The following is a 27701-nucleotide window of genomic DNA, read 5'->3' as shown; positions in this document are numbered from 1 at the left end:
TGCTTCATTGACTCATTTCCACACATAAGCCTCTATTAAAGGGACAGGCTATTTTATCATGTTTGTGTGTGAGTGTGTGTTGGTTGACAATTTTTTTTTAATCAAATGTGTCCAGTGGTTTTGCTGAAACCATCTTGCAGTCCTAAACTCAAGAAATCATGTGATTTACTTACTCCAAATCCCCTCACCCCACAGTAGGATGTTGAGTAGTGGAACTCTATAAAAATAAGCTCGCTTTCTCTTTCATTGCCAGTGAGAGTTCAGGCTTTCCTCAGGAAGCCAGGGAGTTTCAAGGAGCAGAGAAGGAAGGAATTCAGACCAACAGCTGGACACCAGCAGCTTCTCAAAGCAGCACTTGGCTATAAAATGTAAGCAAATTTCTTCTGATATCAAACTTATTTGTAGGCTTTGTAGTATTTCAGCAGCTTCTGTGCCTAGGATTGACATTCTTGTCAACCTATTTTTAAGTCTTTGGACAGAAGAATAGACACAGTAAGCCCCTTTCATATGCTTGGAAGGTTTGGTGGTAAAAAAAAGTGCAATATTTAAATAGAACCCCCTTGTCGTACTTGAGTTGGGGTCAGGGAGCAGCAAAACTCACAGAAAGGCATGTTCAATGGCCAGGTAAAGGCAGTGAAGTTTCATAGTCACTTGCAATAATTATAGCAAGCTGTCAACACGGCCAACAGGCAGCCCATGTTTTCCCAAAAAAGCAATGGGTTTAATTTATACCTTTGGCAGGGATCACTAGTTCTCAGTCAGGTTTGGGGAATGTGAAATACTTTATGTACAGCTGGGGTTGCCAACCTCCAGCCGGGGCTTGGTGAGCTCCCCAATTACAAGTGATCTCCAGACAGCAGAGATCAGCTCCTCTGCAGAAAATGCCTCCTTTGGAGGAAAGATGCTAGAGCATTATGCCCTGCTGAGGTCCCCCCTCAGGATCCACTCCCCAAACTCCAAGATTTTCACAACCCAGAGGTGCCCCCAGAGACTGACAAGGGAGAAAACCACAGGGATGCAACTTTATTGCTGGTATCTCCTCTTTCCCCCCTCTCTGCCTGCTACAGTGCATGTTCTCTTCATAATAACATCTCTCTGCCATCCATTTTCCTTTTCATTTCCTGTTTCCCCACCCCCATGGCTTTTCTCTACCCCCATCTGTCAGCTGAGCGGTCATCAATTTCCTCACTACGCGGGTCTTGGGGCAGCTCACGCAGCCCCTTTTTCACCTCACGCAGCCCCTTTTTCAGTATGCATCACCCTAGATTTCCCTGCTCCCTCGTCTCTCCATTCTTCATTTGTCTTTCTTCACCCCATTTTAAGTGAATATGTCCAAGTAAAATAGCTTCCAGAAACAATGTACTACATTTCATTATTGGCAGCCAGGTATTAGGGAGTTCGGTGGGTGGAAATGTAACATTTGACCCCGCTTTCTTATTATTGTCACTTTTCTTGAAAGCATCTTTCAGCTTTGAAAGGCTTATCCACAGCAATGAATATTTGAATTTGTGAACAAGAAGGTAATTTTGTTTCTGACTGGCATTCCCAGAGGATAAATGCAGTGGCAGACAGAAGTCATGCTGCTTATGGGAAATCACCCCTTTGTTCCTGGGAAATCTCCTGTTTGTTCCTGGATGGTACACACTAGGATATTAGTTGAAAATCTCCAATAAACAAATTTATTTTCTGTTTTATTTTCGCAGTGACACTTCAGCATCTTATCAACAAGGAAAAGAGAAGAGAGTGTTTTTGGGAGCCAGGCGGGAAAGTCCACCCAATCAAACAACCAGTGGTCACTGATCCTCTGGTTTCAGAGCAGCTCTTGGCTAAAATCAGTAAGCAAATCTCTCTTGATATCGGACTTCCTCACAGGCTTTGCCATTTGTCAGCAGCTAGTGTATCTAGCATTGAGATTCAAAATAATTACCTTCTCTTCAGCTGGATGTGGAGAAAATTTGCACTGAATTTCTGCATCTCGCACATGAGCTGTAAAAAGGTAAAGGTCCCCTGTGCAAGCACCGGGTCATTCCTGACCCATGGGGTGACGTCACATCCCGACGTTTCCAAGGCAGACTTTGTTTGCGGGGTGGTTTGCCATTGCCTTCCCCAGTCATCTTCCCTTTACCCCCAGCGAGCTGGGTACTCATTTCACCGACCTCGGAAGGATGGAAGGCTGAGTCCACCTTGAGCCGGCTACCTGAAACCAACTTCCGTTGGGATCGAACTCAGGTCGTGAGCAGAGCTTTTGACTGCAGTACTGCAGCTTAACACTCTGCGCCACGGGGCTCCTAAAAAAAAAAAAATGCCGTCAAGTCGCAGCCAACTTATGGCGACCCCTTTTGGGGTTTTCATGGCAAGAGACTAACAGAGGTGGTTTGCCAGTGCCTTCCTCTGCACAGCAACCCTGGTATTCCTTGGTGGTCTCCCATCCAAATACTAACCAGGGCTGACCCTGCTTAGCTTCTGAGATCTGACGAGATCAGGCTAGTGCATGACAATAATTTGCAGCTGTGAAACCCTTTGTGGCGTTCTTCAGTTTTGCCACAATTTGCCATGATTGAACCAATGCCCCATTTCCCATCACAAAGGTATTATCACCACTCTTCTTGGAGGTGTGATATATTTTATAAGCAACCTGTCTGGGAACCGCCAGGGCTGATGGGTTCTTCCACACTGTGGAAAGACTCGATGGTTGCAGAGATTCCCATATCATATTGAGGAAGTGGTGAAGCTTCATTTTTCAACATGAGTTGCTTTGACCTTTCAAGGGCCTGAGTGTCTGTCTGCAAAACTGCAGTGGGTGTTGAGTGTGAGAACTTTTCACCCTGATAGGGAACAGGAAGTGTTGGGGAGGATCACCACTTTGGCCACAGCCTCCTGCTCCTGTGCCTGAGAACAGCAGCCTGATCAGCAAACATTAGTTTGTGTCCTTGCTCCTCTTCCTGCCTCAAAAAACCTGCGCCTCCATATCTCTGCCAACCAAACAATTGTTAGAAACACAAGAGCAGGCCAGGTTGTTTTCCTTGCTCCAGTGGATGCCCCATTGGTACCAGATCACAGCCAATAATGGCCCCCAACATTGTGCAGATGGAAAGAAGGCACTATTGTAATAATTATGACAGATTACTGTCCAAGGCCCTAAAGGCTGAGTCCCCAAAGGAAATACTTCCTTACACAGCGAGTGATTAAAATGTGGAATTCGCTGCCAGAGAATGAAGTGATGGCCACAGGCATAGGCAACTTTAGAAGGGGATTAGACAGATTCATGGAGGAGAGGTCTATCAGTGGCTGCTAGCCATGTGACTAAAGAGTTTGACCTAATACACTGCTTGATGCATCCACATCCTTAAGAACCCGGCATACACCAGAAGGTGAGATAGTGACGCCAGGTTTTAACGTATAAGAAATAAAGATATTCACAGGGAGCTTCACTGTACTAGAAGGGCTTTTAGATATTTCTTACTGCCCGTTATGTTATGATTACAATACTACGATAAGTTATAATTTTATACTGACCACTGAGGAAGGCCTATCCAGGCCAAAATGCGTCTGGTCCTTTTTGGATTTCATATTGGTGAAAGAAAGATTGTACATCGCAGTTGTTTATGTTTGTATATACTGAATATGTAAGTTTTTGCCTTTACTAGGAGTTTTATGATTTTAATCTACATGTGCACCTTATTAAAATTTATATATTTATAATTTTAACTTTTTCAGGCTCAACCTCTTTGGTTTGCAAACAACACAAAGACTTCATAGCAAATGTCTAAAGGAGGTTTTGTGCCTCCCAGACACATGATGGCTCTTTTTTGTTTGCTAGAAGAGCATCTAGTAGAAGTGGCTTTACCTCCATGCCCCCCATGTTGTTTCTGCATCATCAGCTCATACAATGGAGCCACTTTCAGTTCCGTGAAAATCACATTACTTACATGTTTCACAGTGGGGCCAACAGTGATTCCATGGGTCCATTTGAAGACATGAAAACAGTGCCTGGGAAGAGAGAGGCAAAAGTCTCTTATCCCCGTGTGGTGTGGTCACAAACAGAAAAGAACCAGTGTGTGTCTGGGAGGCACAAATCTCCTACCATGGATGTGATGCAAAGGCCTTGTGTGGTTCCTCAGCAACCACGAGGACTTTGTAGTATGTACATGGAGGTGTATTGTACAGGAGTAGTTAGCAATACATGCCACTAGGAGGCAGAAGCATATCAGCTTCTCCATTGTGGGAACAATAAACAGAAGGTTAGTGGCACCTAAAAAACCAACAAGATTAAGTGATAACTTATCCAAGTTAACTAAATGATGGCCTTGGTTGATAGTCCAGAGGGTTATACTGAGGCAGGCTGACAATACGTACCGTTTCGAATGGGACAGTCCCGTTTTTGTCACATTTCCTGGCCGTCCCATCTTTTTCATTAAAATGTCAATTTTGTCCCGTTTCGAATAAGCCAAGCCAGTTTTGTTGCCCCACCCTCACCACCTGCAGCTTTATTTTACACTTAGAAGGAAAAGGCACAACTTTCCAGCTTTGGGTGGAAGCAAAACATGGTCTGTCAATCAACACGTTCCCACCCGCTGTGCGAGCCTCTGCAGCTGCAGGCCAACAAATGCACAAGGCTTGCCTTCCCCTCCCCTCTAGCCGCCTCGGGATAAGCACAACTAGTTTTTGAGCATGGGTGGAAGCAAGGAGATGAGGCCGGATGTACGAAAACGAATTACAGGCTAGCCGATTAAACAATGGGAGAGGCAGCACAGCCCACTGAAGATAACAGGAGCCTGGATTGCCAATCGCCTTGCATGAGCTCCTTTGAAATACATTACAGCACACAAAGAGTTGCAAAAAAAAAAACATGGAATGGATTATCCAGTAAGGTCTCTCAACCCAGATACACTTCTCTGGGACTGGAATGATCCAGATGTCAAGCCCCTCCTGCATTGTTAGGTTATAATACTGAGAGATTGCCCAAAGCACAAAGGCATCTTTTAAGGCTGCTGATCATGCCTGCATTAATTCAGAACTGGAAGCAAAAATCTTGCTTGCCAAAAACAGAGACTTCTGGTTGCCCAAAATACAGATTATACTGGTTTTTATATATTTATTAAAACATTTACATCCCAACTTTTCTTGTGGTTCAAGATAGCTTAGAATAATAGTTAAAATATTTACAGTTAAAAACCAAAAAGAAAACATCAAACCCCAAACCTCCCCCCTCCAAGATGCCTGCCACTCAAACTCCCTCAAAAACTCTATCAAACAGGCAGATCTAGCAGCATCTCCTGAAGATCTCCAAGGAGGGGCCCCACACCTCTTCAGGGAGTCCATCCACAGAGCCAGAGGCAAGACAGAAAAGACCCCGGCTCTGGTTGAGGCCAGATGGGCCACCCAGGGTGGGGTAGCAAAACAAATGGAAGGAGATGGATCTTCAAATAACAGAGAAGATTTTAATATTTAAGCAGAAAGAATCAAACAAACTCCAGGCACAGATCTTTCTCATTTAGTGATGATCTTGTTCAGGGTTTATTAAATACAGGAATAAGAAGTTTCCTCAGGAGGATGTAAAGAAAGATATCTTGAATTGGATATGGTTTGAAGAAAAAAAAACCTTGATGCATATTTTAGAAAGTGTTCAAGTGACTAGATATTTGTCTTGTATGCACAGGTATGAGTATACTTAAGTATATTTTTTCTGACTTTTACATAAAAAAACAAAATAAAAAATACAGTTAATGAAGAGTGAATGTTTGGAGGACAGACCATCTGTCTCCTGGCAGAGTCTGGAAGAATCCCTAGTTGATGTTGTTAGATCTGGAGAGGATAAAGTTAGGGCCTGTAGGGATCGAATTTAATGTAACCATCACTCATATCATAAAATGAATATAATCCTCAGAAACAGACCCACTCAAGAACATCTCCCAGAATTAGAATTGATCTCCAGATGACAGCGATCACCTCCCCTGGAGAAAAAGCCAGCATTGGAGGGTGGGCCACCATATCCCCACAAAGCCCCCCCCCCCAACTCTACCCTCCGCAGGCTCCCTCCACTCCCAAATCTCCAGGAATTTCCCAAGGCAGAGTTGGTAACCCTAGGCATGACCTGGTAGGCCTCTACTAATGTTCAATTAAGCCTGGGGGGCGCGGGGGCTGGCTGAGCTGGGTAGCTGGGTGGGGAACAGCTGCTATTAATTTTTTTAGACCAGATAATTTTCATGTTCTCAAAACAGCCTCATTCTTGAAAGGTCATGAGAAAACCCCCAAAGCCTGTGGTCCTTCTGTCCCCTCCCCAGTGACTCAGAGCTCCAGGGCAATGTATCCCTGGCTTCACCCTGACTGCAGCCCTGGGTGGATCCTGCCCCCCTCCCATATTTAGTTTGGCCCTTACAAAAGTATTCAGATCCTAACACATATGCAGCAACCAACCCTGCACACCAAAAGCAAGAGAAAAACAGTATAAAAATATTTTTAATGTTTCTGGAAAATGTTCATCCTCAGGATTTAAGAATTCAATATGTGAAGAGTTTGGTGTTCCCCCTTCCCAAGAATGTGTGTGGGGTGGGGGCAGAGAAGCCAGGGAATATTTCCAGAGCTCTGTGGATGATGGGAAAGTAGAAGCTCTGGTGTTGTCTACATGACAGAAAGAGAACCCGAGGAGAACCATTTTAAGACTCCACATATACAAAGAGGGTGCATTTGGTTAAAAGTGGTAGATTTTAATGTCCATTGACTGAGGGTGTTCATGGCTGCCTCCTTGGCCTCAAAAAATGTGGAGCCTGAAACAAAAGTCTTCACCTAAAACAGGAGTCCCCAACATGGTGCCCATGGGCGCCATGGTGCCTGCCAAGACCTTTCATGGGGGCATTTTATGGTTGTGACCACCCCCGTGTCAGAGTTCCAAGCGTGCCCACAAGCTCAGAAAGGTTGGGAACCCCAAACTAGTGTCAGATAGGGCTTCTGACAGCCCCGGCCCCAAACAAGATGGTTCCCCCGCGAACAAGATGGAGTTTCTTCGTGCACTCCCCTCCCCCCCGTTTTGCACACGAACTCCGGCCAGGAATTTACAATTGTATTGGGACCCGCCCATGTAAATCTCCGATCTGATATTGGGTCCCACACACAAAGCCGGGAGCTCAGCCATCTCCTCCACTGATTGCTCTTAAGTGTTTCTGTTCCAGTTTTACTTAAGTCGTTACCGGGAGGAAGCCACTACATTGTTTTCTTTGTTACTGTAACCCAACCTTGCCTTTTGTATTAGCCCTATATATGTATCCATATTTCCCTTGCCATGCATTCTAGCCTTGTTCGTCTCCTTACTGAAATCACTGACTTTCAGAATAAACCTCTGAATCGCTGCTCTGTCTGGATTTGAGTTCTATTGCCTGAAACACCGTGCATTTGCTGAAGCCTGACATTAGGCTAGAATCCATCTTTTTTATTTTCTACTAGTTAGTTCTTGAGAAAGATGTTCTCCAGTTCGACCCGATCCGCCGAACTAATCCGGCGGTACGAATGCCTCTGCCTGTCGGAACAGCAGAGAACGGCCCTGCCCCGGGAAGAAGAAGGCCCGGGAGGAGCAGATCCAAGCCGGGATAAAGTAACCCCGGGAAGGTACCCTGCAGAACTTACCGAGGGGGCACTGCAGACCAACAGACCGTATGTCCACCAACAAATCACGGGGCCAAGCTCTGGTCTCCTGTATTGAGGCCCGCTGGATGACCTGTACTCCAGGGATGAGGAACCGCTCCGAGGCCGAGCTACAATCACCTCAACCCCGTGCTCCCGGGAAGAGGAACGCCACCTTCTGCAGGAGCAAAACCACGACCTGACTTGACAGAACCGGGAGCTTCAGGACCAGCTGGGGACCCTAAGGCACCGCCACCCGGGACCTGAAGATCTCCTTTGATGGAACCTGCGCCCTATTACCCACTTCCTACTACAACTTTCTGGCTTCATGAAAGACCAGGGTGAGACTTTCCCCTCTGAAGAAGCCCGAGTTCGGTACGCCATCGGACTTCTGGAGAAGGAGGCGGTGGAGTGGGCAGTAACAGCAACGGATGTTAATCCCGGACTTTTGCGCTCGCTCGATGGTTTCCTGGAAGCCCTACACCGCCGGTTTGAGGACCCGCACCGAGCGGAGAGGGCCAAGATTGCCTTGCGCAAATTGAGGCAAGGGTCCCATACAGTACTGGAATATGCCCAAGAATTCCAATTCCTGGCGTACAAAGTAAGGGAGTGGAGCGAGGCCACCAAGGTCCAACACTTTCACGAGGGACTGCGATGGGAAGTGTTGGAGGGCTGCCTGACTCTGGGCGACCCTGATAGAGTGGAGGGCTGGATGCGGCTGGCAGGGCAAGTGGAGCACCGCAAGCTTACCTTACAGTTTGCCAAGGATCGCCCGGGGAGGGAACCCCCCCCAGAGGCCCAACCAGGGGGAATGCCGCAGCGGGGGTGCACCATGGCGAGGGGAACCGAGGCAGGTTCCCGGAAGAGAGGGCATGCCGTTTCAAAGAGGGGGCCTGTTTGCGTTGCGGGAGAATGGAGCACTTCGCGGCCAAGTGTACCAACGGATCCCCAGGACAGACGGTAAGCAGAGCAGTCCCGACCGATCCCCGAGTTCCAGACCAGAGGAGAGCAGAAGGAACACCCACCCAGCGTGGTGCGGCGGCTCTAAGCGCAGACCTGGAGACTACTCCGTGCGAACATTGCTGTTGCTCTGGAAAAGCCTCACCATCAAAAAATGAAGAAAGCTTCCTGTGATTGAACCGGCACAGGAGGCTACCTTGCAAAGAGACGAGCCAGTTCCGACCTGGGTGAGTGACCAGGGAGAGACTCTCCTGGTGCCAGTGGTATTAAAGAATCCCCGGGGAGGGGATCCAATTGCAGTAGTGGGCATTTTGGACTGTGGCTGCTCCAGGACTTTAATAGACCAGGGTGTGTTTGACCGATTGCAGTTGGGGGTGGTGGAATTGGATAAGCCCTTATGCTTCCACCAGATGGACGGGAGCAACCTACAGGGGGGTCCCGTCCATTTGCGCTCTGACCCAGTGTTGTTGGGGGTAGGAGATCACTGGGAGCAAATCAGCCTTACCATTGCTCCTGGGATCGCTTACCCAGTGGTTCTGGGAAGCAACTGGCTGGCGGGTCACAATCCCAGCATTGAGTGGACGCAGCGTCAAGTTGTGTTTGAGCCCCCACAATGCCGGTGGTATTGCCGGGAGGACATGCCCGATGGGGGGAGGGTGACTGCCGCGACAGCGACCCCAGTGACACTATCCCCGGAGTATCAGGACTTAATGGACGTATTTGAGGGGAAGGATTGTGACTTACTACCCCCTCACCACACTACGGACTGTGCCATTGAGCTCACTGCGGACGTAAAGCCCTCCAAGGCCCGGGTTTACCCCATGAGCCCCCTGGAAAAGACTGTGTTGCGGGAGTTTCTGGATAAGAATCTGGCTAGGAGGTTCATCCAACCATCTAAGGCTGCATTCTCCTCACCCTGCTTCTTTGTAAAGAAGGGGACTTCAGACCTCTGGTTGTGCATGGACTATAGGGGGCTCAATGCAGTGACTGAAAAGAATGCATATCCCATCCCCCTCATCCCTGACCTCCTCAGTCAGTTACAGGAAGGCAGGGTATTTTCGAAACTGGACCTGGCGGAAGCCTATTACCGGGTCCAGATTAAGGAGAGGGATGAGGCGAAGACAGCCTTCTCATGTTGTTTTGGTCTTTTTGAGTTTAGTGTGATGCCTTCTGGAGCTCCGTCCTGCTTCATGCAACTCATTAACGAAATTTTACATGACTTATTGTTTCGGGGGGTTATCGTGTACTTGGATGACATTTTAATCTATTCTCGGGATCCGGAGGAACACCGGAAGTTGGTGCGGGAGGTACTGCGCCGACTAAGGGAGCACCACCTATACGCCAAACTGTCCAAGTGGCCTTTAATCAGGACAAGCTTGCTTTCCTTGGGTTTGTAGTGTCTTCTAATGGGTTAATCATGGATCCCGAGAAGGTCCAGGTGGTCCGAGACTGGGAACCCCCCCGAACCCGTAAGCAAGTTCAGCAATTTCTGGGCTTCGCGAATTTCTATCGGGGCTTCATCCCGGATTTTGCCGAGATAGCCCTCCCGATCACGGACCTCCTTAAGACCAAGGGGAGGGGGTCAAGCGGCCACAGCTGCTAACTATCAGGTGGCGTGGGACGACCGCTGCCAGGCAGCGTTTGACTTGCTTAAGAGCCGGTTCACGTCTAAGCTCATTTTAGCTCACCCCGACTGTTCTCAGCCTTTCGTCCTGCAAGTAGATGCTTCCGACAAAGCAATGGGGGGAGCGCTTCTGCAGAAGGACGCTCAGGGGAGGCTCAGACCCTGCGCTTACTTTTCTAAGAAGTTCTCTGGGGCCGAGCTCCACTGGCCGATTGGGGAGAAGGAGGCCATGGCTATCAAACATGCCCTCACGGTTTGGCGCCAGTTCTTAGAGGGGGCGACGGTGCTGTTCGAAGTTTGGACGGACCACCAGAACCTCGAGGCCATCTTGGGGCAGAGGAGGCTCCTGGCCAAACAGCTGAGGTGGGCGGATTTCTTTTCTAGATTCCGTTTCACCATTAAGCATGTTCCCGGAAGGGAGAATTGCCTGGTGGATGGTCTCTCCCGCATGCCGCAGTACGACTGCAGAGTTGAGCGGCTGCTTGGGTCCCTTTTTACCCCAGAACACCTGGGCTTGGGCCCGGAGGGGGCAAGCGCAGGAGTTTTGACCTGGGCCCAAGCCTGAGCAGCTTCCCCCCATCTGCCCCGGTTCTTCCGCAAGGCAGCACGAGAGGTGCCACCCATCCCCTAGGGCCTAGGGGTTCAGACCCGGGCCCAGACCCGGGCGGCAGTTACCCCGCCGGTACCGGACCTCCAGCAGGAGGAAACACCCGAAACCTCCCCCCCGGGAGCCCAGATCCGAGCCCGGACCCGGGCGGCGGGTGCTCCGCTTCCCCCGGTCCTCCCACAGAGGGGGACTCATTACTCCCCCTGCCCCCAGGGGGCCCCTGGAGATCTGCCCACTGCCGTAAAGACCAGGAGGGAGGAGTTTCTTCATGAGGAAGAAGGGGAGGGTTCCCTTGGGGTGGAAGAGACTGGGACCCTGGAAGGAAAGACTTATGTTCCCCGGAAGCTGTGCCGGGAGGTACTAGAATGGAGCCACAGCTCCAAGACGGGGGGTCACTTTGGATTCGTTAAGACCCTACACCTGGTAAGGCGGCGCTTTTGGTGGCCAGGGATGCGCCAGGACATCGATGGTTTTGTAAGATCCTGCCCAACATTTGCTACCAATAATCATCTTATGGGAAAGCCCCCTGGACTGCTGAAACCCCTGGAGACCCCAGAGGCTCCCTGGCGGGTGATTGGTATGGACTTTGTGACCAATGTTCCCCATAGCCAGGGAAAAACCGTGCTTTGGGTGATCACGGACCTGTTTTCTAAGCAGATCCACCTCATTCCATGTGAGGGGTTGCCCTCAGCCCACAAGCTGGCCCATCTGTTTGTTCAACAGATCTTCCATCTGCACGGGTTCCCCCGGAAAATCGTGAGCAACAGAGGCTCGGTGTTCCTGTCTAAATTCTGGCAGGCGTTTTTGGGAATTGTTGGGGTACAACAAGGTTTATCGTCAGCCTATCACCCCCAGACGGATGGGCAGACGGAGAGGGTGAACGCTGTTGTTGAATGCTACTTGCGCTGCTTCACCAAATATCACCAGGATAATTGGGATGACCTGTTGCCCCTGGTGGAGTACGCCTATAACAACTCTGTGCACTCTGTTACAGGGCAGAGTCCCTTTAAGACTGTCTATGGGATGGAATTCGACCCTTTGGGGATGGTCCCCCTCCCGCCGGGAGGCGACCCGCCGGAGGTGTCGGCATGGTCTAACACCGTCAGCTATACTTGGCCGGGACTTGTTAAACAGTTGGACCAGGCTAAGGAACGATACAAGGCGCAGGCTGACAAACACAGAGTGCCTCAGTGGGATCTCGTGGTCGGGGAAAAGGTGTACCTTTCCACCAAGAACTTAAAATCCCTGCGTCCTTGTAGAAAACTTTGCCAAAAGTACGTGAGTCCGTTTACTATATCCCGGGTAATCAATGAGGTCACTGCTGAACTGGACCTCCCCAAGACTCTGCAGGGGTACACCCCGTATTTCACGTTAGCCTCCTGAAACCCTTTTCTCCCGCCCCTGATTGGCACCCCGAACCCCCCGAAGCAACACCTATCATGGTACAGGGGGAACAGCATTTTGAAATGTCTAGGGTCCTGAACTCCAGGCTATGGAGGGGCCAGCTGGAGTACCTGGTTCACTGGAGACATTTGAACTCGAGCCATGATGAGTGGGTCACAGCAGAACATGTGATCACCGAGTTCCATCGGAATTGTCCCGACAAGCCTGGGAACCCGGGGAGGGGGTCTTTGGAGAGGCGGAATGTCAGATAGGGCTTCTGACAGCCCCGGCCTTGAGGGGAGCAGAATGTCAGGGCGACCTTTGAGTTTCTGTTGCGACTCTGGCCTCAAGGTTTGTTTTCCAGAACGGTTTCCTGCTGGCGTTTCTTCCCAGGCTTTCAAGTCCGTGGGAGCCCGGTAGGCTGGGGGCTGGCTGTGTTATCATGATGTGACTGTACTGTCTATGAGTTTCAATATAATGAACTACCTTTCGTTTTGCAAGCTCTGCATACCTATGTTGTTACCAATAAACCATCTCTTTTTGGACTACCTGTCTGTGGATGTGGCTATTGGGAATCCTATGGGAACAAGTGCTTACATTGGTTCCCCCGCGATCAAGATGGAGTTTCTCCATGCACTCCCCCCCCCCCGTTTTGCACACGAACTCCGGCCAGGAATTTACAATTGTATTGGGACCCGCCTGTGTAAATCTCCGATCTGATATCAGGTCCCACACACAAAGCCGGTAGCTCAGCCATCTCCTCCACTGATTGCTCTTAAGTGTTTCTGTTCCAGTTTTACTTAAGTCGTTACCGGGAGGAAGCCACTACATTTTCTTTGTTACTGTAACCCAACCTTGCCTTTTGTATTAGCTCTATATATGTATCCATATTTTCCTTGCCATGCATTCTAGCCTTGTTTGTCTCCTTACTGAAATCACTGACTTTCGGAATAAACCTCTGAATCGCTGCTCTGTCTGGATTTGAGTTTTATTGCCTGAAACGCCGTGCATTTGCTGAAGCCTGACAACTAGAAAGTGCCAACTCTGCCGTCAGATCCACCCTACAGCCCAGGACCCAGCAAAATCAGCCAGACCATCATTCATTTGCATGTTCCTGAACCTATCAAAAGCCACAATGCCTGCCTGCCATTAGCATCGGCTGAATTGGACATTAAAAATGGAAATGCCTAGAAAACAGCTGGGAAGTCCTGCAGTTTCCCTGGACACTCAGTGGCCTTAAACAGAACACTGCAGAGGTTTGCACTGTTATATTTTTCATCTGGGTCTTTTCTCACCTGTGCTTTGCAATGTAATTCCAAGATTACCAACCTCAAGGGTCCTCCTGGAATTACAGTTGATCTGCAGACAGCAGATATCCATGGCCTGCAAGGAATAGCAGCTTCAGAGGGTAACCTCTACTGGAATAACACAGGGCTCCCCAGCCTTTTTGAGCCTGTGGGCACCTCTGGAATTCTGACACAGTGTGGTAGGCAGGGCCACAAAATGGCTGCCACAAAGTGGCTGCCACAGCTTACTTTCAGTCACTTAAGAACCTTGTGCTGTGGTAGCAGCTGCTGCCAAAGCAGTGCTTTTTAAAAAAATATGCACAACCAATCAAGTCTCCAATTGCGTAGCAGAAGTCTTGATGGGCAAAAGCTCCACCTGGCTCCTCCCACTTTCTAAAAAAGTGGTGGGTGCCGGTAAAGATGTTGGTGGGTTCCAAGGCACCCACAGGCACCACGTTGGAACCCCTGGTATGCCATAAAGTCTAGGAGAAACAAAAGATCCAGAATGGTTATGTTGGATACTCTAGGATGGCTCTTCCCCTACCCCATCCCCCAAAAAACTTTATCTTCCCCAGGCACCACCCTCAAATCTGCAGGAATCTCCCAAACTGGAGTTGGCAGTCCTACACTTTTCTGTGGTTCTTATCTCCAAAAATAAATCTCTGTGACAACTGAATGTAATCAGTTATGCATCTGACAACACATCGAACACATGCGTTTTGCCTAATGTTCGTTTGATCCTGGCTGAAACAGGGATTAAAGGAAGATAAAGCGACCATGCATTTTCGCCCAAAGTGTATTGAGGAACATATTATCCAGAACTGAAGTTCTCTGCAATTAGGTTGTAAACCAGAGACTGTCTATTTCTCCTGGCCTGGACATGGCAACCCAAGCAGGCACACGCATATGATCACAAAGCCACTTGCCTGGCCCTGAAAGCATATGGGGAGGATGCATCGCGCAGGGGTGAAACTGACGCGAACAGCCTCGTTTGGTAACCGGCAGCGAACGGGGAAAGCAGAGGCAAGGTCAACCACTTCATGTGAGCCAGAGAGAAGCCATTTTGCCTGTGCCAACCCGTTCAAGCCGAAGCCATGTTCCAGAAAGCTGGAAGTCACATATTCAGTCTCAAACCCCCCTTCCAGTGTATAGTTCAGCAACTTAATGGCCCATCAGTAGCGATCCTGATAACAGCGACGCTTCATTCTTTCACCACTCTGACTCAACGAGCCCCGGGCTTGTCCATATCACTCCTTTTGTTTGAGCGCAGTAAACTCATCTCCAAGCTCCCGGATCTTCTCCTGGTTTGCACAACGTCTTTGGAAATTAGTTCAGTATTGCCAAAATACCCACTCACGCCCAGTTACACCTTGGCAGCCAATCATTAGGATCTTTTGTCCTCTTTTGTCATCCGGGAACCACCTTGGGGTAATCCAATCATCCCGCCCCCTGGAAAAGAGTATAACTGGGGTCGTCCACACCCATATGGTACCTTAGGTCTCTTCTTGGCACCTACGCTGTCACTTTGCTGGTTTGGTCTTTGCGCAGCCCAATAATGATCCCCTCCCGCCTTGCTGGTCGAGTCCACGGGAGTCCCTTTTGCCCCATCTTGCTCATTTTTCCACTCTGTCTTAGTCTACGTGAATCCTGGACAACTCCGCTCCAAGATAAGGTGCAGTATTCCCCCCCAACGATCCCTGCCACATTGGCGACTGTCCCTATTTGCTCTGTCTTTGTATTTCTTAGCTCTTTGTATGTTTGTGTGCATCACTGAGAGAATACATAAATTCTTTTAATTCGGAAATCCCTTGTCTCTGTCATTATTTTAAAGGTCACAATACGGACTCTGGTATACATAGAGTGCATCCCGCTATATAAATACATAGTTACCGATTGCTCACGCTAATTTCCCCATTTAAAGAGCTATTCAGCTAACAAGGTATACTAGGAGAGGTTCCAAAGGGACTTTAATATTTGGACTAAGAAAAAAGGAGGTTCTTATCTGCTTACGGCTCTGTCTGACTTCTACTAGATGTTGTGATTTTTAGGAATTTCATGTGATGTAATTTACATGGGGGGTTAACCATGTAAACTACTTTAAGCACCCTTTGGGTAGAGAAATGGTTAATAACTGAACTATGAAATAAAAGGACAGTTGAATATGCAGTTTGCACTTGGGGAGCTGTCAACCAGGGGTATTCTGGTCCTTTCCAGAAGATCAATACCTACCTGAAAAAGACTCTTAGCAACTGGATTGTTTGGGGTTGCCAACGTCTAGGTACTATCTGGAGGTCTCCTGCTATTGCAACTGATCTCCACCCAACGGAGATCAGTTCACCTGGCAATTGGACTCTAGCGCATTGAAGTCCCTCCCCTCCCCAAACCCCGCCCTCCTCAGGCTCCACCCCAAAAACCTCCCACCAGTGGCGAAGAGAGACCTGGCAACCCTACGAACCAGGAACAAGTGCTAGTGAGATAATGGTACGGGAGCTTCAAAGCCAGAGACCCAGAGAGAGTTTTGTACTCACATTCTATCTCATGAGTGGAAAGAACCCTGGTCATAGGAGAGTTGCTTGTTTATATGTCCCAGCTGTAGAGGTAGGTGGTCATGTGTCTTAGCAAAACACCTGATTGACCAAGCAACATCAGGCCAGCTGTGGGCAATCTGGCATAAAGCGAGACCATTAATTCTAGTTTGGACTTTCGAGCCTTCCTTCCTTCTCGCCATCCTTTTGACTGTCAGTTGGGCCTCATATAGCCGGAATACCTCCTTCTTGGATTTTGGGTTTTGTAGTTCTGTCTGGACTTTGTACCTTCGGTCTGACCAGGTAGCATCTAGGTCAGAGGACTAAAGTCACAATAAGTATTTTAGGATCGTTATTTTCTGTAATATTTTATTTCTTGCTTTGCACTATATTTGTATACGTTTGCACATTTCTTTTAACAAACCTTATTAATTATTCTTCTGTGGTGTTATTTGGATTTTGGGGACTCAATCTAAACCCAGAACCTTGGCCTATTTTGGCTAAAGCTACCAAGTAATTGTTTGTGGAACTCAACTCACAAGTGTCCTACCTTGCAGGGCTGACTTCTTGATTCAAACCTGGTAGGGCTGGAGACGTGATCACTCGGTCTCTTGGCTGAAGGGTTAGCTTAGGGGAGCTGGTGATACCTCATTACCCTGGGCAGTGAGGGTTCACTCCCAAGTATTGTGCCTTTTCCCATCATGAAAGGCTGCCATTTTTCCATGATGAAACACCATGGGGGGAGCAATGATGTGATTATGGATGTATTAAAGAATGATCACAGAGAACCACAACACTGCAATGTGTTTTTACATGCTACCACATCTTTCCCATTATGAATTTCCAATGGATTTGACTTTCCACTGGGGCAGGAATGCCCTCACTGAATCCATTTTCTCACAGAGCTAAACCTACATTGTCAAAGGAAAGAGTTACTTCAGCATATCTCACATTAAATTAACAATCTCTCTCTTTTCTTTCTTTGTTTAGGCAAAAAATCAAGAAGAACCACCATGGGTACAGCCATATCAAGAGCAGTTGTAAGACAGGAACTGGAAAAGATGAAGGATGATTTGGAAAACAAAAGTTTCCAAGATGTGATAAAACAAAGTCAAGAAGACCTGAAGTTATTAGAAAACTCTGCACTTGACATCGCCATCACAGGAGCGTCAGGTGCTGGTAAATCATCATTTGTCAATGCCCTGCGAGGAATGACAGACTGTGAAGAAGGTGCAGCTGAGACTGGGGAGGTGGAAATAACAACAGTGCCAAAGAAATATCCACATCCCACATTCCCAAAAGTTGCAATATGGGATCTACCAGGCATTGGGACATCTCAATTTAAAGAAAAGGAATATCTCAAGAAGGTACATTTTAAGGAGTATGATTGTTTCATCATCGTTGCCTCAAATCGCTTCACTGAGAATGATGTCTTCCTGGCCCGTGAAATTCATAAAATGGGGAAGAAGTTCTACTATGTGCGCACCAAAGCAGATGTCAGTATAGATTCTGAAAGAAGAAAACCACATTTCACTGAGGAGAAATGCCTGGAGAAGATTAGGAAGTACTGCTGTGATAATCTGACACAGGCAGGAGAATCTAATCCGCAGGTTTTTCTCATCTCCAGATGGAATTTGGATATGTATGATTTCCCGTTCCTGGAAGAGACTTTGGAGAATGACTTGGATGGTCTCAAGAGAGAGGCTTTAATTCAGGCTATGCCAGCTTTCTCCAAAGATGTCCTGAAGAAGAAAAGGGCTGCTATGGAAGTCTATATCAGGAACGTAGCCCTTGTGTCTTGTGCCATTGGGGCCCTTCCTGTCCCTGGCCTCTCTCTGGCTTGTGATATTGGCATCTTGGTGGCAACCATGATACATATCTGCAAAGTCTTTGGCTTGAATGAAGATTCCCTCCAAAGACTTGCAAACCGGGTTGGCATACCTGTTGATGTCTTGAGATCAGTTATCAAAAAGTCTCCAATGGCCAGCCAAATCACCACTGAATTTGTACTTGATCTGTTGACTAGGTCAGTGATGTGGGGATCACTGATGGTGGTCGAATTAGCTCTTGATTTCATACCGGTGTTGGGCTCCCTAGCAGGCGGAGGGCTTTCTTTTGTAACTACCTTCTACATCCTGAAGAACTTTCTGCTTGATGTTGCGGAAGATGCTGAAAACGTCCGGGCAAAAGCTGCAGAGTTCCATCCCAAGTAAAGTTCCAAGACACACAGATAGAAGATTGAGGCAAAAAGCATATGAATTTCCACGCAAAGACAAGGAAACAAAATTCAAGAACATATTCTAAATTTCGTACCCCTGTTGAAACCTTTGAAATGCCACTTTTTGTTTGAATTCTGGAGCATAGAAAGGGCATTCTGGAGCATAGAACGATCCTTTCCCCTTTCAGCTCTTTCTGAAATACCTCTCTTTTTGGCAATATCATTGAGTCTTGTCAAACAGAAGACATAATTTTTTTATGTAGTGTGCTGTGGTATGGAAGCATAGTTTCTCTACTGGAGGAAGTGTATACAAAGGCATTGTTTTCTGGGTTTGATGTGCACCAGTTAGCTGTGCATAAGCACATGAAATCCTGTTGGCTTTTTGCAGTGGCTTTTTATAAGCTGTTCTGAAGTGTGTTTTCTGCAAATGGTATTCCCTGTTTGGTGTCCTGGTTGGTGGAACTGGATCTTTGGGAACCACATCTTGCTTTCTGAGAAGCTTTCTGAAAAAAATGAAGATGCTTAGAATGTTCAAGAAAAGCTTCTGAACATTTAGAATCACAAAGTATCACTCCAAAAAGAAAAGTGGAAGCATCAAATGTATGAATGATACTCAGGACCAAAATATTGGAAAGGAAACTGGATTTCACTTTTTGGCTGCAGGGAGCCCTCAGAAACTGACCTGGGACTCTTCAAGAAGTTGTTGTCAAGCTTCCCCCCAAAGACAAGTCACCCACTACTATTGATCCCCCTCAGCAATGGATCACCACCACAGGGAAGATTCGGTGTGCTTTTGGAAGTCACAATAGGTGCACTGGTGGAGCACCAGTTCCCCATTTTTAGGCCTTGGTCCTCTATTTCCCTCATTTCCTCCTGAAATCTTTATCAATAAGGCAAGTTTCAAAGGCAAATTAAAATGCAAATTACATAGTCAAGTAAGCAAAAACTGGCAAATAAAATAATAAAGTCTAGCTGGCTATGTTATGCTTACCAAGCTGTTACATAGTTGCAGTTCTTAATAGCTATAAGGATGTTGTTTCAAGTAACAAGGTGCCATGCTGAAGTTGAGGTACAAAAGAAGAGGGAATACCATAAAGCATAGCCAAATTTATGGAAAAATGGACCCAGGTCAGATAACCCATAACTCCCAGTCAAGATGGATTCTAGGGAGAAGTCTAGATAGTTCTCACCAGTTTGAGCTGGTACGATGTTCTCAGGAGAAAAGAGTTATCTCATCCCCATCCCATCTTCTCAGAGATGTGCTGATTCACCAATTAAGATGGAATGAGCAACTGACCTTGAGGACTAGGCCATTATCATTATTTGTGAAACAGTGTGAGCTAGGCCTATGGGAAATTACTGAGTGCAGGGACTTAGTGTCAGGCTTCAGTACCTCGTTGCATTCCAGCAATATAAACTTCACACCAGACGCTGCAGAGAGTTTAAAGTTTTATTAAGAAAAGTGAACGGGTTCAGTAGTCCTTACAAACTTAAGGTTAGAATGCCGATGAAAAGGATACAGGCTAACTATATAGAGAACACACAATAGAATTGATTACACGTAATCTTTGAAATGCAAAACATCAGGTTTCTTTCAAGCTTTGGGAGGTGCCAGGGTTCTGGCAGAATCGACACCTTGAGAACAGATAGCTGATTTACAATAGGAAGGCTTTGAAGTGGAGGTGTTACTGTCTCCGGCCTTCATCCCCTCTTCCCACACTGAAGGGAACTTTCCCATGAGACCGGGAGGGGGGAAAGAACACGGAGCTTGCTCATCCCGGGTCCGACTGGGTGCCCTCGCTGACACTTAGGCATACAAAAATGGAAAATAAGGATTTAGCAAAGAACAAAATGGTTCTTCTGTCTTCATACTCTGCATTAAATTAATACTGCATCTATAATACTTCTGCTCATCTGATGCATTGTATTCTGCAGTAGCTAGTCATTTAAACCATATGCTAGTTTGTCCTTATTTCAGTTTACTTCCTTCATGTAGTGGAAACTGCGGAAGACTATTGTAATCACGAGGAGGTAGCTGGTGATCAATGCAGCCCTTCTCCATGTGAGAGCAATCTCAGGGCTTCAGGGGGTTAACTTCCCCACAGCACTGTAAATAATGAGCACCTGGTGATGGGAAAATAAATCTGGCTTCGCTCTCTGCTGAAAGGGGGGGAGGGGGGCTCCAGACAAGAGTGAAGCTCTGGTCTCCAGTGAGAAGAATTGCCTGCAAAAGGAGGACGAGCTGCCCGACAGGAGGTGTGTCTTCCCAAAGTGGCATGCTTGCCTCCCAAAGACGACTTCCCATCTTATTAAGGTCATTGGACTGGGTAAAGGGTTGTTTTCTGTTAAAAAAGCTGCATACCTTTTTGTCAGTAATAATTGCCTGTTGGAATTCATTCTTGAACCATGGGTAATACACTTCATTATTTAATGCATTTCTTCTGCTTTGCATATTCAGCATGGCTAGACATTGTGTTTAAGCTCTTGATCTATATTGTGCTTTAATAAACCAATATAATTTCCTTCAGTTAAACTCTGGAGTCCAGGTCTTCTTACCTGTTAACCACTTGCTGATAATAAAGGAACCAGACTTACACCAGTCATGAAAGAAGATTTGAAGAGGATTCCCCCAGTAGTAGGAATGCACTGCAACACACACACACATTTCTTTGCATACCCTCATGTTGCAGTTGGGCACATAGACCCCTCCTGGAGTTCCCACCATTGCTCCAATGCTTTTGTTTGCTACTGGTAAGGCTGTCCCAAACTTTCCACTGCATGCAGCTGAGAGGTACAAGTAGTTGCAAACTCTGGCTCAGAACATTCATGGAGATTTTTGGAGGGAGGGAGGTACCTGGGTAAGGGGAAGTTTGGGGAGGGGTTCTTCTGCATCCTGACATTGAGCCAAACAGAAAGGAAATTTTAAAGCAGTTAGTGAGGCATTCTCCAATAGGCCAGCAAGTTCTCCCAGCCACTAGATTTGGAGAGAACAGCAGGCCGTGTGGGGGTGTACTCCCAGACAATTTTACACATTTTAATTATGCTGAGGAAAGCTATCCATACTTTTTAAAAACCACTTTAGACTGCTTTATAGAAATGGCACAAGAATTACATTTTCTTTTCCATCTACCAAACAATGTGCCAGCCGTGATCACAGAAAATTCTCTTACCTTCTGGGAAGTCTTTATTCTGACTGATAAATAGCTCTTTACCAGAGTTATGCACAACACTTGGGGCACCCCTTTTATATTCTTTTGAGGGTTTCAGCTTCGAGGCTGAAACAATTAGCATAAAACTGTCTGCAGTTATGGCAGAAAGTCCAGAAAGATACTGGAAAACCAGAGAAAGCAGATTTGTTTTTGTGAGTATACAGACCCCTGTTTTTTGCTCTCCCTAATTCATCAAGGGCTGGCAGAGTGGACTAACAGTGTTCACTGCCTAATCTGTTGTTACATTTTATCCTTCCTTGGCTCCAAGCAGTTCAGGGGATTCTGCATCATTCCTCCCTCCTGCTTTTATCCTCACAACATTTTTCAGAGGTAGCAAACGGACCTGAGCTTTTCACGCAGGTCGCCCAGCCAGGTATTTATTGCCAGCCCCTCGCCTGACGAGTCCTCTGCTGAATTTGTTGGGGGCAGAGCCGGAGCGAGTCGGGACACGCGGCTTTGGAGTGGCATGGTTGCAGCGCCTTCGTCGGGCTCCTGACTCTTTGCATTGAAGCGACTGGCCCTTTAAGAAGGCCATGTTTGCTGCCCGGGGCTTGTTCTTCCTGAGGATGCTGTAGCAGATGGTGGAGATTCGGAGAGGGACAGAAGGGGGTGTTTTTCACAGTGATTTTTGCTTCGGTTTCGAAGACGTCAGCGGAACCAAAGCAAACAATTCTTCATGGGCTTCCGAGCCAGAAAACGCGTGCCCAAAGGAAAGATCAGCTCAAAAGTGGTGTGGTTTGCCTCTCTTTTAGCGCGGCTTTTATTGGTCAGTGAGGGAAAACGCGGGGCTGCAATGAATAACCAAAAATTTGCACCGACACAAATCAGCGTCGAAACAGCAGCAAATCTCCGTGAAAAATTTCCCCTAAGGAGACTTGAGTCGCAAGTATCTTTGCCTTCGGCACGCAAACCCTCCCCTCACCTCTTCGGCCATTTATGCATGGGAGATTTTGCCTTGGATTTGCTGCTTTCTAGATGCATCTTTGTTGGAAATAAAAAGATTTATTTCTTTAAACAGATTTAGATTTGAATAACAGAAACCCAACCTTAGGATTGAAAGCAAGAGATTTTTTAATTATTTTTGCAGCAAAAATAATGAGAGGAAAGATTTTAGCCAAAGGCCACAAAAGTGAAACTCTTCTTCTAACAAACTCCGCCTATTTCCCATATTTATACTTTTCCAGAGTTCTTTGTTCCAAGAGGATTTGAATATCTCCTCCTCTCAAATCCACCCTAACTCTGATCTCATCTTCGTGGTCACATGCATATGATCTCACTTGTTATTCGGTGATACCCTGTTCCAGATACGAAAAATCACCTGCTTTGTTCAGTTTAAGTTAGACAGGACTATTTTCTACTGACTTATATAAATAACCACAGCTTACAAATATAATAGAAGAATAACATTTTTCTAATATGCTAAAATTAAATTAATTAAAATCTTACACATCCCACATCTTTTCCCCATCTGAATTCTCAGCACTCCAAAATAAATCCCCGTACAGAGTTCTGAGAATTCAGATGGGGGAAATGTGCATCTAGAAAGCAGCAAATCCAAGGCAAAAGGGTTTTTAAAGTGCAGCGGCTGCATTCCTTTGCCTCTGGCTAGTCGAGTTTAAAAAAGACAAAACAAAACAAGAGGGGGAATTTAAGGAGCTATGGGGGGGCTTTCAGCTTCTTTCCTCTCTTGAGGGGGGAGTTAGCTTACTTGGGTGGGTTATTAAAACCAGCACTCCCACCCCTCTTTTCTGTCCCTGAGTACAGTGGGGGTGGTTAAAAAGGCAAAGCAGCCTTTGATTGGGTTTAGCATTGCTGCTGTGGTGCTTATAGCTCTGAGGCTTATCGGGTTGACTTGGCAACCCTACTTGTAAGTCTCACACTCTAAACATCCGGGCACAGGAGGATGGAAGGAGGCAGACTGTGTGAGACCAGGGCCATGTCTTGCACTGCACGTTTGCAGCTCTGAATTCTGCGGGCTTTCCTTGCATGTTCCCACTTCAACTTACCCGAAGGATCCCAAGGAAGTCTCCAGAGCGCAATTTCGCTGCATTAAGCACATCCGCTTATACGGCAAATTAAAAAAATAACACGTCCTCCACACCCAGTGCCTGAAAATGGGAACATGCAATGCATGTTTGATCCACTTCCTGCTGCCAGCCAACCCCCGCACTCCCCCTGCCTCCCTTACTAACACTGGACCAATCGCCCTCCTTGCTTGGAGCGCCGACTGGGCATGTGTGGGAACGTGCCGGTCTGGGCTTTTCAAATGCAGCGGAAAAAAGCCGCCCCCGGTGGGTACAGAAATTTAAAGTCGTATTGGATTATTTTGTACTGGACGTGTGTAAATTGCAAGGTAAGTTTCTAGTGCGTTCACTGGCCAGGATGTGATTGTATGTGTATGAGAGAATGAACACAAGTAGAGTTGTCATGTCCTTCTTTGCCACCAGTGGGAGGTTTTGAGGGCAGAGCCTGAGGAGGGCAGGGTTTGGGGAGGGGAGGGACTTCAATGCCATAGAGTCCAATGGCCAAAATGGCCATTTTCTCCTGGTGAACGGATCTCTATTGGCTGGAAATCAGTTGTAATAGCAGGAGATCTCCAGCTGGAGGTTAGAAACAAACAAAAGTAATCCCCTATGCTGCAATAAGTGTGGCTTAATAAAAAAAAAAACAGCACAAGGCTCACAAAATGCTTAATCCACAATGCAAGAAATGTTTACTTATGGTGAACTAATAGCGAACACAAAGAGCAAACAAACACAGTGCTGTACAACAATAAGTCAATGAGTACACACACAACTGCTTGTCAAAGAGAATATATACAAAAACAGTCCAACCGTTGACTTCCAATATTAGAAATGGTGCTCCCGTGGAGCGGTCTGTTAACTATGACAAAGCTTCCGCAGTCAGGTTGTAATACCGCTCCAAACAGCAAAATGGTAACTTGAACTGCGTAAACTGCGTGACTTTTCAATGGAGCTGTTTCAAAAGTGCATCCTCTGCCGCTCGGAGCATAGCATGGCAAACACAATTAGCGTAACTTGGGTCTCTGTTGTAGCATATTCTGGTCTTTTTGAGGTGTTCTCATTTATATCCCTCTGGCTTTATGTTTAGGGATATTACAATAATAAAGCGGTACGTGTATCCCAGGTATTTAAATCCACGTTTCACCTTGAGGCTTCTTCAGCCTAAAAATACAGCAAATTTAACATAACAAGTATGTTCACTCACTAAAAATATAAAGTGCAATGCACTTACAAACACATTTGGAAACCTTTTACCACTTGTTTGTATATTATTTCTCAACATGCATTAGAACCTGGAGGTTGGCAGCCCTAAGCACAAGTGACCTAAAGCTTGAAATGTGTGTTTTTAAATACTACCGTACCTTAAACACCCAATTCACTGAACATGGATCTAGTTTTCCACCAATGGAGGAGTGCCTTTATGTATTTATTCATTCAGAATACTTATATCACATCCTGCCTTTTCACAGTGCCCCAGGCGGCTTACAAAATATATGCATTCACAATTAAAAGCAAAGAGAGCCAGTGTGGTTTGGTGGTTAAGAACAGTGGATGCTAATCTGGAGAATCAGATTCAATTCCCCACTCCTCCACACGAAGCCTGCTGGGTGACCTTGGGCCAGTCACAGTTCTCTCCGAACTTTCTCAGCCTACATGGAGGCAGGCAATGGCAAACCACCTCCAAATGTCTCTTGTATTGAAAACATTATGGGGGTTGCCATAAGTGAGCTGTGACTGGAAGGCACTTCACACACACACACACACACACTTAAAAACAACATTGAACACATTAATACATCATCCAGTTAAAACTTCAACATTGTCCCTACCAGCCTTTAGAGAGGTTCATTATTTCTGCCTGCTAAAGGCGCATTGAAGTAATTCCCCTTTGTGCCTTTTACGTAAGGAAGGGCGTATTGGAGATTTCCGTACTATATTTATCAGGCAGTTTTATAGCATAGGCGCAGCTACTGCACCCTCTTGATGAATCCGTTTCCTCACCAAACTAAATCCAGACCAAGGAAAGTATCTTTTGAAAACTGTCTAGCACTGATGTACCAATCAGCCTTTCTTTCTTTCCTTTCTCTGAACAGCAAAACAAGAAGAACCAAAATGGGCTTTGCCACCTCAAAAGTAATGGTAAAAACCGACCTGGAAGAGCTGAAGAGTGCTTTGAGAAAAAACAGTCTCCAGAATCTTCAAAACAAATTAATGAGGAATTGAATGTACTAGACAACACCAACCTTGACATCGCCATCACAGGAGCACCGGGGCCAGTAAACCATCCCTTGTCAGTGCTCTGAGAGGAATGACTGATTATGAGGAGGGTGCAGCTAAGGTTGGGAACACAGAAACAATGGTGGAGCCAGAGAAATATGCACATCCCATATTTCCCAATGTAACCATGTGGGATCTACCAGGAATCGGGACACCAAAATTTCAAGTAAAGGAATACCTGAGGAAGATCAATTTCCCAAAGTATGATTTCTTCATTATTGTTGCTGCAAGATACTTTTCAAAAAATGATGTCCTGCTAGCCAAAGAAATTCAGAAAATGAACAAGAAGTATTACTTTGTGCGCTCCAAAGTAGATCAGGGTATAATAGCTGAAGCATGGAATCCAGCCTTCAGTGAGGAAAAAACCCTTGAGAAGATTAGGAAATGTTGCTGTGAAAATCTGAGAAAAGTGGGAGAATCTAACCCAAAGGTTTTTCTCCTTTCCAACTGGATGCTGGATGCATATGATTTCCCCCTCTTACAAAACACCTTGGCAAATGAATTAGATGTCTTCAGGGGACATAATTTAATTGAATCAATGCCAGCTTTCTCAAGAGAAACCTTGGAGAAGAAAAAGGCTGCTATGAAGGGCCTCATAGGGAAAATAGCCCTTGTGTCTAGATACATTCTAGCTGTATCTGAAGAAGTGAGCTGTGGCTCACGAAAGCTCATACCCTGCCAGAAAATATTTTTGTTAGTCTTTAAGGTGCTACTGGACTCTTGCTCTTTTCTACTATTTGTGTCTTGTGTTATAGGTGCAGTTCCTGTTCAGGCCTTTCTCTTGTCTGCAACATTTCCTTCTTGGTGGCAACAATGGTAAAATTCTGCAAGGTCTTTGGCTTGGATGAAGAGTGTCTTGGTAGACTTGCACAGCAGGTTGGCAAACCTATTGATGAGCTGAAATCGGCTGTCAAAAAGGCACCCTTAGCCAGTCAAATCACCAAAGAATCTGTAATCGATCTGGCAACTAAGTCAAAGCTTTGTGGGGTAATGATGGCAGTCAGATTTGCTCTTCATTTCATACCTGAGTTGGGCTTTCTAGATGGTGGAGGAACATCTTTTGTAACTACCTTCTACATGCTAAAAAGCTTTATGAGTGATGTTGTGGAAGATGCTGAGAATGTCTGGGCAAAAGCTGCAAAACTGCAGGGCAAGCAAAGTGCCAAGACTTCAATGCCATAGAGTCCAATGCCCAAAGCAACCATTTTTTCCAGGGGAACTGATCTATATCGGCTGGAGATCAGTGGTAATAGTGGGAGATCTCTAGCTACTACCTGGAGGTTGGCAACCCTACTGCACTGGCTCCAGGTGGAGCACTGGATCAGGTTCAAGGTGCTGGTTTTGACCTTTAACACCTGATATGGTCTGGAAACTTTGTATCTGTGGGCCCATCACTGCTGTTATACCGCCAGAGATCATTGTGCTCATTAAATACCAACTTACTGGTCATCCTCAATCAAAGAAGTGTCTAGCTGCCTTCAACCAGGGCCAGGGCCTTTTCTGTCCTGGCTCTAGCCTGGTGGAACTCCCTCTCAAATGAGGCTAGTGCCCTGCAGGATTTATCACAGTTTCGTAGGGCCTGTAAAACCAAATTGTTCCACCAGGCCTGTGGTTGAGGGCAGTAACAGTTTTTTCCATTATGGCTGGCCTCCTTCCCACCTCCCCCTTCTCTTCTTTCACCTGATCTGTATGGGGGACCCCGACTGTTCTCCTAGGTTGGTTCTTAGCCCTGTGTGAAGATAGCTAAGTGACATTGTTTTAAAATGTTTAAATTGTTTTAATGGGAATTAGTACTTTTAACTAAGATTAGATTTTTTCTTTTATGTATATTGTAAATGTTCTTGTTTTATGTGCACTGCTCTGACCCTGTCTACAAATCTAAAAATATAAATAAATAAGTCCTTTCTTGCTCATTTATGTGGGAAAAAATGATATCTCTTGGCATAGCCCAGAAGTATTCAAAGAGATTAT

The 27701-nt window shown here is 46.4% G+C and overlaps 1 protein-coding gene across 1 annotated transcript in view; it reads left to right on the top strand.

The window, feature by feature from the left end:
• The window catches only part of LOC130474659 (uncharacterized), a 53718-nt gene extending 26806 nt beyond the window's left edge, over nt 1–26912 (top strand). Inside the window, 6 exon segments of the mRNA XM_056846350.1 lie at nt 17041–18211; nt 22075–22195; nt 25547–25715; nt 25718–26350; nt 26477–26497; nt 26500–26912. Coding sequence (XP_056702328.1) covers nt 17041–18211; nt 22075–22195; nt 25547–25715; nt 25718–26350; nt 26477–26497; nt 26500–26912 — 2528 coding nt within the window.
• The last annotated feature ends 789 nt before the right edge of the window (nt 26913–27701 follow it).

This window comes from Euleptes europaea, chromosome 3, assembly GCF_029931775.1.
Source record: "Euleptes europaea isolate rEulEur1 chromosome 3, rEulEur1.hap1, whole genome shotgun sequence".
NCBI classification, from domain to species: Eukaryota; Metazoa; Chordata; class Lepidosauria; order Squamata; family Sphaerodactylidae; genus Euleptes; species Euleptes europaea.
This window is presented reverse-complemented; position numbering and strand designations above follow the sequence as displayed.